Source organism: Syngnathoides biaculeatus, chromosome 20 (assembly GCF_019802595.1).
Source record: "Syngnathoides biaculeatus isolate LvHL_M chromosome 20, ASM1980259v1, whole genome shotgun sequence".
In the NCBI taxonomy this organism is placed as follows: domain Eukaryota; kingdom Metazoa; phylum Chordata; class Actinopteri; order Syngnathiformes; family Syngnathidae; genus Syngnathoides; species Syngnathoides biaculeatus.
Genome location: NC_084659.1, coordinates 5,946,416 through 5,955,456, shown reverse-complemented (window position 1 = coordinate 5,955,456; position 9,041 = coordinate 5,946,416). Strand labels below are relative to the sequence as shown.

The 9,041-nt window shown below is 46.6% G+C and overlaps 1 protein-coding gene across 5 annotated transcripts; it reads right to left on the bottom strand.

Moving 5' to 3' along the window:
* Window positions 1–2,105: 2,105 nt before the first annotated feature.
* On the bottom strand, window positions 2,106–8,422 carry mdm2 (MDM2 proto-oncogene). Of its 5 annotated transcripts, none has more exons than XM_061808002.1 (12): window positions 8,361–8,422; window positions 5,905–5,959; window positions 5,022–5,096; window positions 4,810–4,943; window positions 4,680–4,759; window positions 4,543–4,604; window positions 4,328–4,415; window positions 4,063–4,250; window positions 3,832–3,993; window positions 3,652–3,723; window positions 3,432–3,579; window positions 2,106–2,567 (listed from the first exon to the last, which is right to left on the bottom strand). In XM_061808002.1, exons 1-12 carry the CDS (start codon window positions 8,402–8,404, stop codon window positions 2,296–2,298), a joined length of 1,380 nt encoding a protein of 459 aa, XP_061663986.1. In that variant the 5' UTR covers window positions 8,405–8,422; the 3' UTR covers window positions 2,106–2,295. The 5 variants fall into 5 exon arrangements, with proteins under 5 accessions (XP_061663986.1, XP_061663985.1, XP_061663989.1 ...); XM_061808001.1 differs by lacking the exon at window positions 8,361–8,422 and adding an exon at window positions 7,605–8,169; XM_061808005.1 differs by lacking the exon at window positions 8,361–8,422 and adding an exon at window positions 6,574–6,709 and having other exon boundaries at window positions 2,108–2,567.
* Window positions 8,423–9,041: the final 619 nt, after the last annotated feature.

The window sequence follows — 9,041 nt, the reverse complement described above, 5'->3', positions numbered from 1 at the left end:
GCGACGCCCGACGACCGTTTTAGGTAATAAAAGTGTCGTGAAGGAGCAAATGGACACGAGAGGCACTTCCAGGAGCGCAAACGGCGGGACTAAATGGCCAAGATCCTAAAAATTGCCAATAAAGTCAAAGATGTTTCTACGGCCTTGAGTGTGGCCGTCTCTCCCGCGATTCCAGTGGAAAGATCCGGTTCCTGCGGAAACGCTCGCTCTGGCTTTCTCTCCTCCCGGGAGTCCTCAGCAAACGTCGAGGAGGTTCATCGGCCCCTGTCGTCGTCGTCGTCGTCGGCAACAAGGCAGGCGGTGAGGAAAAAATCTTTTCTGTCTCATTTGAGCACCAAGCAAGACTTAATTGCGGCATCTGGAATCTGCTGACGTGTTGATCAAACACCGCTAATTTGTTTGCTTGCTTTAATTTTGCTTCGGGATTTATTCCGCCTCTTGAGGGGGTTTACGAAAAGACAGCAGTGTTGCCTCACGGGTCTCGAGCCCGGATTAATGCAGAGGGTTGCGTCACGAAAGGCATCCGGCGTAAAACTATTCCAAACAAATATGAGCGTTCGTCTAAAGCAGTTTTATGTAATTGCTAAAAAAAAAATGTATTCCAAGAAATAATGTCTCTTTATTCATCTATTAATGACAGAACAACAACAACAAAAAAAAATCATCTTCTATTAGATGGCAGGAAGTAGCTACAGTAATTAATTGATCCATTTTTGGTGACATTTACTTTCGTTGGTGTGCCTTGGCTCCATAAAGGTTGGAAATCACCGATCTAAAGATTGCGGCACAGGGAAAAGGTTGGAGCGGTGAAGGCCCGACAAGTGTCATGCGAGGACATGTAGTAGAGCAGGTTGGACACGAGAAAAGACAGAGGGAGAGAAATGGGAAGGATCGAGATGGAATTGCGCCGACTGGTGCCAGACGGAAGGAAAGAAGACGTTGAGGAGTTGGCGAAAGAGGGAAGGAAGTCATGAAAGGATGCAAAATGGAGACGCAGTTGGTCACTGGTGACATTCGTGTGGAAGTAGGGAAGCATCCAGAAGAGTTTTGGAGCGGCTTGTTCAACAGAATCCCAGTTAAGTGAGAAGATTCCTGAAGAATGGAGGGAAAGGGCGCCGGTGGCCACTTTAAAATCAAAGGTGACGTGCGGAGCCGTGAGGAACGATCCCATCAAGTTATGGGCTCGATTTAGATCAGAAGTGTCGGCGAGCGACAGGATGCTTTCACGCCAAGAAGTGCGTCACTTCCCTTGAGGATGTTGATGGAAAGTACGGCGAAGGTCAGAAGATGCTGCAACGTGTCATTGTGGAGCTCAACAAAGCTGACTAAGACGCGGCACCCAGAGAGGAACTTTGGTACTGCACTCGTGGAAAAGTGCAGGACGTGTTGGAGGTGGGGCCGCCTCAGGGATCAGATCTGAGCCCCTGCCTGTTTGCAGGGATAAGGGAGAGGGTGACAGACGAGGTTAAACTGGAATCCTCTTGGGACCATTAAGTGACACCCCCCCCCCCCCAAGTAAAAAAAAAAAAAAAAAATTCCACGTTTAACGTGTGTCATTCCGTCATTTAAGTTCCTAATAATTCTGAAATACATGCACAACTTTTAATAACTGTCAGTTGTAGTCTCAGGTTTTCATCAAGCAGGAGGGAGATGTTGGGAGTCTTAAGCATATTTAATATTGGACACCACTGCGACGGGATGCCGATCGAAGACTGATTTCGTAGGAGGGAAAAGTACTCCAAAGATTCAAATATATTGCACATAAATCCTGAAAGCAAAAGATTACCATTCATGCAAATACATTGCACCAGAGTGTGAAATACAAAATGTTTAGAAACATTTAAGCCAGTGATTCTTTGCATAATCGCTAGAGAGAGCGCATGCATATCATATATTTGATCATTTTAACGTAACGTGTTGTAAAGTGCACGTTACAAACTTGAAATATCAAAAAAACGTGAGCAAAAACCCTTTTATTAACTTCAGCATGTCAAAAATCTCAAACAGAAAAAGCTTTTCAATAATCTTATTAACAAGAAAGTGTACATGTGCTGAAATAAATTAAATATTTAGAGCCGGTGCTCAACTTTTGGCACAACATTTGAGGGGGGGGGGGGGGCGGGGGTCCATTTTCACTGTAGTGACCCCTGCTGGGCAAAGTCGCAGCAACAATAACCGTAAAATTTGCTTGACTCTATGATTGCACTTGAACGGATCAAAAGTCTGCAACATTCTCCCCGTGAGAAGGGCGGAGTGGAGACGACCGGGACGGGCAAAACGGCCTCGTCGGACATCTTAACTGAGGTAAGTGAGGATGACGGCCTGGATGGGCATCCGGCAAACGGGGCACTTCTTGTTGTGCTTCTTCAGCTTGCGGGCGCAAACGTAGCACGACATCAGGTGGCCCGTCTTGCCGTGGACGATGCAGCCGTTCTTGGGCCGGGACTGGCAGATGATGCACGGGTCCAGGCACGAGTCGGGCAGCGCGTCTTTGGTGGGGGGGCGGCGGGACGGAGCGCCGGCGGTCTTGCCGTCCGGGACGTCGACGCCGTCCTCGCAGGTGGATCCTTTCAGGACACAAACGGGGATGCCACGCAGGTGAGAAAAGACCACGTCGGTCATTTTTTCCCCCCATTTCATTTCATTGAGAACAGCTAAATAAAGGGAAGTCGCTTCATTCGGGACACAACTGTAAAGAATGTTTTGAACGTTACTTTACAAGAAGGAACCCGGTTTCCCTTCTCCGCTCCCCTCTGAAATCTTGCATTCCGATACCACCGCATCCCAAAACACGAGCTGGATACGCTCGTTACCGTGGCGATGACAAGTGGATCGGGTCGACTGGACTATAAACGGAAAATGTGGGAAAACCTACGTCGGTGGTCAGGAGCAAATGTTTGCTACGTCACGCCTCACAAGCAGCGCAGACATTATGTAGCCGAGCCCCCATTATTTCCGTCTTGTCGTGATGTTGATTTCACCTGAATTATTAGAATACTCGAGCAGTGATGTGCAATCTTTATGGCGCTCAGGCAAAAATCTCACAGCACACCGACAAACGTGTGTCCCAAAAAGTTGATGCATTAACTGCTGCGTGTACTTTCTAACATTAAATCGAAGTCAGTCACTGTGCATTGCTGGAGCAAAAATATGAACAAAGATGCATTATTTATTGTAAATACATGTTTTGAATGATTAACGACAAGTATATGAACAGGCTATTTAGACGCATTGCTTCATCGTGTCATAAGATCAATTATTTTGAAACTTGATCAGCCCCCAAAATCACGATCTTGACGTGTCACGTCTACTGTCGGCCTCAAGAACGGCTTGGACCATTTACAGTTGTCCACGTTTTAAAAAAAAAAAAAAAAAAAAAATCATTAATGTTCCTGTTGTGGATTTTCTCTCAGCGAAGTCGACGAACTGACCTGGCGCTTCGGCGCACGCCGATCGGTCGCCGGACTGGGTGACCGAGGAGGTGTCGCGCAGCCAATCCGGCCGCTCATTCCAGCAGCGCAGGCAGTTCCTCGGCAGAGGCGGGTTGTACTCGTTGCACTTGTCGCAGCGCCAGAAGTCCTGACGGCCAAAACGGAGTCGTCGTTACGACCTCGTCCCGTGACTGCGGCGCGCCGGCGGTCGGGTACTTACGGCTTCGATGATCTCTGTGTCCTCATCGTACGACTCCTCGTCGTCATCGTATATGGTGACCTCGTACACTGCCTGCGGCCACGAAACAAACGGAAAAAATATTTTATATATATATATATATATATATTTTTAAATCGATTCATTCCGGCAGCAAATGAACATATGCACAGATCGTCCTGCCTGATCGTCAGCAAGAGAGTCGTCGTCGTCGTCGTCATCGTCGTCGTCTTCGCTGTACTCGTCGGAGTCGTCGGACTCGATCTCAAATTCCACACTGAAGTTGTCGCTGTCCGGGTCGGGAGCGGCAGCCGCCGCGTCGGGCGCCGCATCCGGAGCGGCGGACTACGGAGGCGCAAAGTCAAAACGTTCGGTACGGTGGCAAAAACCCCACAGGCGACGTCCGGAGCTCACGTTGCTTTGGGTCTCTGACGATTGGCTGCTGTGTCTGTCCCGCCCGCTTCCCAGTCCACCAATCACACACCAGGACAGGCTGTCATCAAACGTGAACGAGTAGCTGTCCAAGCAGCTCCTTTTGGCGCCGATCTCATCCACTTCGGACCAGTCGTCGATGTTGTCCACCCTTAAAGTGCGGGAGGAACCTGGGGAGGGCGGCACGGGGGGTGTCATGAGGCGACAGGAAGCGTCGAGAGCCGTTTCCCGAGGTCCGCCGCCTCACCGGCGTCGTTGCTCCTGGAGCTCCTCGTACGCCTCCGGCGCCGCCGCTGTACGTCGGGAGGCGAAGAGCCTCTTCCCGCTGCCGCTTCCTGATGGGACAACGTAAAATGCGGCGCTCGTGGAAATAGTCCCATTTCTCTTTTGTGGGTTAGCTTCTACAATGTATCATTTGACGGTCCATTTTCGGACCCCCTCCGCCCCCGATCGCTGTCCGACCTGCGCAGGTTCCTGCGACTGGCCGCTGCCGCCGGCATCTTCGCCGAAGCTCCCCGTCGATTCTGAAGCACACAAGCGCGCGTTAGCACCGGGACCGTCAATATCATTCAAGTTCCAATGCAGAAACGATGTCCCACCTTCGCTCCTCACTCCCACCAAATTCTTGGCAAGCATCGCAAACAGCATCCTGCGCCCCCACCCCAAAAAGAAAAAACGGCTTTTCAAAGGTGAGCTTCAAAATGGTCGCCGTTGTCGTCCGCATCTTACTGAGGCTGCTTGACGGAGAAGCTGTTGACTCCCAGGATGCGGCCCAGCTCGTCTTGGTCGCAGTGCACGATGTGGTTGTGGGTCTTGTCGTACAACTGCTTGTGGTTGATGTACTGGCCCAGGTACGACATCACCTGAACGCGCCACAGCGGTTACCAACCGGCGGCAGGCTTTGTCGTTACCTCGGTCGGGCCGAGCCGGTGACTTCGTACCTCCCTCAAGGTGAGGACGTCTTTGGTGGCTCCAACCAGCTGCAGCAAAGTGGCCAACTCCGCCTTGGGCCGCACCTCGACGCAAAGCAAAGCCACCGGGTGAGTTCGCAAAGTCCTCCAGTGCCAACTGACAGCGAAAAAACTTCGGCGTTCCGATGTCCAATGCGAGGCTGGAAGGGTTTCAATCTGGACGTCAAGGTGGGAAGCAACTTTTCCTTTGGGTTTTACAAAGAAAATTTGCCAATTCGGGGGACGCGATGAGTTTCCATTTTGCCATGTTTGAAGAAGATGTGAGAGGAGGAAGTAAATTTGAAAAAAATGATTTGAGAATCGCGGGGCGGCACGGTGATTCAGTGGGTAAAGGTCCCGGGTTCAACCCCGGACCGACCCGTGTGGAGTTTCCACATGGGTGGGTTTTCTCCGGGCACTCCGGTGTGATTGTCGGAGTGAGTGCGGCTGTTTGTCTCCATGTGGCCTGCGATTGGCTGGCGACCAGGTTCGGGGTATACCCCGCCCGCCAGTTGACAGCTGGGATAGGCGACCCCCCGTGAGGATAAGCGGCAAAGAAAATGGATCTCGTGGGGGAATTTGGAAAAAGTAGTTCAGTTGTGAAAAATGTAAAGAGCAGCTCAAAGGGCAAATGTGCAATTGAACGGGCGGCTTAAAAAAAATAAGGAAAAAAGTATTTTACAGTAACTTGAAAATAACTAGAGGACACGTCACGAGTACAAAGAAACAAAATGCACACTGCGTGGAATCCAAATTTCATATCTAATTCAAGAGCATTACAGCAATCTCTTTTTTTTTTTTTGGTGTCTTTCCATTTCTCCAGAAATGTCCCGAGCGAGATTTCGTGCAATACGAAAATTCTCGAAGCACTCACCACTTTGTCGTAATCGGAAATGTTCATGTTGTTTGTCGGTTGACGTGAAGACCATCTGCACACAAACAACACCAAACAAAATTGAGACCAAACCGCGAAAGGCTGCCGAGAGCTTCCGCCGGCAAAATTCGAGAGCGAGCAGCCCATCAATCGCATCTTCGTCGTTTTACGGAAAGCATCAAAACATCGACAAAGTCAACAAAAAGTTGAAACAATCCCGAGACTTTAATCCCCAAGTGGCACCCACGCCCGTGAAAGCAACGCCACCTTTCATATCTTGTTTGGATTTAACTTTTGCAAAGTCCCGTGCACCAACGCAGATGAATCGCCACAGAAATTTGATATCACAGCATGAACAAAATATTTTTTTTAACAAATATACTTTTTTTTTAAAATCCAAAAGACAGGTTTTTTTCTCCCCTCCCAGAATTAAATACATAAAATTAAGCGAATAACAAGCATATTTTTGATTCACTTGTGGTAAGAGCTTTCTTGCGTTATTCGACTTCAATATCATAATGATATAACTTTTAAAGTACACTTTCCCTCAAAAAAAAAAAAAAAACGAACACTGCAGAATTTACAATTTTTATTTTTTTATTCCGAAATAAGTTTCCGCGAAGCATCCCGAGAAAAGGCTCCCGAGCGGGCAACTGTCGAAGGGCTTACCGTCGTGTGCCGTCAGCGGAAAGTGGGGGCACCTGCGGCCGCCGCTCTTATAGAGCCGCCGGGACATGTCGGGACTAGACTGGATGGAGCTCGGGTGAGTCCACTGTACGCGTGTTTGGGGGGGGGGGGGGGGGGGTGACGGGGTTGTGGAAGCTGTTGCAGCGGCACGAGACTGATTACATGACGCACACAAACATTTGACTCACTTATCCGCTCCGAGACATGCCTGGACTAGTCCAAAATTACTCAACGCTGACTCGTAACCATGCAAACCAGGGCCCAACTCCTTTCGTAAATAAGCACCCCCCCCCCCACCCGAAAACTTCTAGAAATATTTTGAATCAGCCCCGCACGCTTTGCACACATTTCAACTCCTTAAAACTTAATATAAAAACGCTTTGAAAGGATTCCTGCTGCCGTAAAATAAGCCGATCACATAACATCGTTTTGAGAGACAAAAAAAAAAAAAAGAATTCAACATATAATCCGACAACAATTGGAGGCAAAAATGCAACCTCCATTTTGAATTTTCAAAATCGCTTCAGAAGTTGGAGCAGCACATTTTATTCTTTTTTTTTTCAGTTTAAAAACTTAATCAAAAACGGTTCAAAATTACTTCATCTATGCTTTATGTGTACTTATCGATGCATAGGTGAAATCTGAAGGTGATAACCCCTCGCACTGTTTCTTTTCCCGCTCGCAAAATGGGTAAAATTACCGGATTTGTTGCGTTGTATGCAATTATAATGAAAATAAGTGCAAATGGTGACGCTTCAGGCAAGCGGTCATCACTGAAATTTCATGAAAATTTGTTGACCAAAAAAAAAAAGTTGACATTTTTGAAGATTCCACTTCACTGCGAAGGTCACAACTTTTTATCTATTTTTTTTTTACAAATACGACAATTAGCCCATATTCCCAATATTAAAATTGTCATAACGTTTATTTGAGCTATTGAGATCATTTAATATTTTAAATTTTTTTTTTCTTTTTCAATCCCATGAGTTTGAAATCTAATGTAACATACCTACCTAATGTGGCCAAGGGGGACAATAATGTACCTCTCCCCTGATTGAGAAGCCCCCATTTAACATTTATGTATTCCCGCTGCTCCATCAAAATCAAAAGATTTTGCATTTTGGGAACACTCGCATATAAAGTAGTGGTGCGTAGACGATGACGTCACCCGCGTAGTAAGAAATATGCCCGGACTTGCCCCGGGCACGTGCAAATGCAAGTTTCGCTTCAACCATTCGCATTTTTTTCTTATTGTGACGTTGACACAATTCATTGTTGAATTTAAAAGCATTTTTGATAATCCTCTTAAAAAAAAAAAAAATGGTAGATAATGCTCTCCACTGTGGCAGATGCTGACATATGAAAGGCAAAGCTAATTCTACAGCACGTTATCACAATATCGAATACTTGCACAAAAACCTGGAAATACTTTTATATGACACCAGTTTTATACCCGTCGCATGCAAATGTTAGTTGAAACAAACGCCCAATAAACAAACACCCCGTCTCCGTCTGCTCAGTCAGGAAACTCCAGGCTCCGCGGCCTACTAGCACACGGCTAACAAACGTTAAATAGCGTCGTTCACTCGGGTTTTTAGAACTCTTTGGGATAATTTCAAATACTTTGTGCATATTCACATACCCGTTTCGTCCGACCTTAATCCAGTTTTTGCTTTATACAGCACTTTATTTGAAAGTTAATATTTTCGCTCGAAGACGTTCGTGAACTCTTCGACTGTTGGAACTTCCACTCGGAAGTACTCGTTTACCTCTTGTCCACGTGACAGCGCTCCTGCCGCTCAAACACTGACATTGCACCAAAATGGTGACTTCAGCAGTTTTTAGGTTGTGGAAAGCATCTGAACTGTTTCCCCAGACACAAAAGCTGATTTTCCCGTTACCTATTATTTCTACGGGCTCCGTGAACTGTAACTGGGCATGGAAAAACAGGACAAATGGGGATTTCTAGTCTTATTTCCCAGATGGCCTCTTAGTTGAATGTCCTGGAGTGAGCTACAACACCGGCGGTTTATTTTTTCTTACCTTGATTTACCCACGTAATAATTAACATTTCTCTCTCATGACATATATAAGGATTCAACAAAATGTGCAGGGCACTCCCAGGCTCAGCAGCCTACTTCATCAAGTTAAATGAAAAATTAAACAAAATCAACAGCTCCCTAAAGTTAATCTACAGTAAATAAAGCTTTCCAAAAATTCGACAGAACTGAAATGTTAAACTTTCAATTACTTTTGTTTTAATTTCAAGCAAAAACAAAAAGCGCAGTAAATTCTCAGGCTCACCTTCATCTCCTATAGTTACATTTTACACGGAGTCGTCAGACATTATTTAAAAAAAAAAAAAAAAAAAAAACATTCCAACTGCAGTGAACCAGTTCATTATCAAATGCTCTCATTCTATTGAACAAACAACAACCTTTTTGGCTGTA

Excerpts from the sequence above, each read along its gene's own strand:
- mdm2 (XM_061808001.1), bottom strand. The coding sequence starts at position 7,660 with ATGGGGGCTTCTCAATCAGGGGAGAGGTACATTATTGTCCCCCTTGGC. Across the intron at positions 5,960-7,604 it reads GTCCCCCTTGGCCACATTAG|ATGGTCTTCACGTCAACCGA; the intron begins GTAGGTATGTTA and ends GTTTGTGTGCAG. Across the intron at positions 4,760-4,809 it reads TTCTCCGTCAAGCAGCCTCA|CCGTTTTTTCTTTTTGGGGT; the intron begins GTAAGATGCGGA and ends ACCTTTGAAAAG.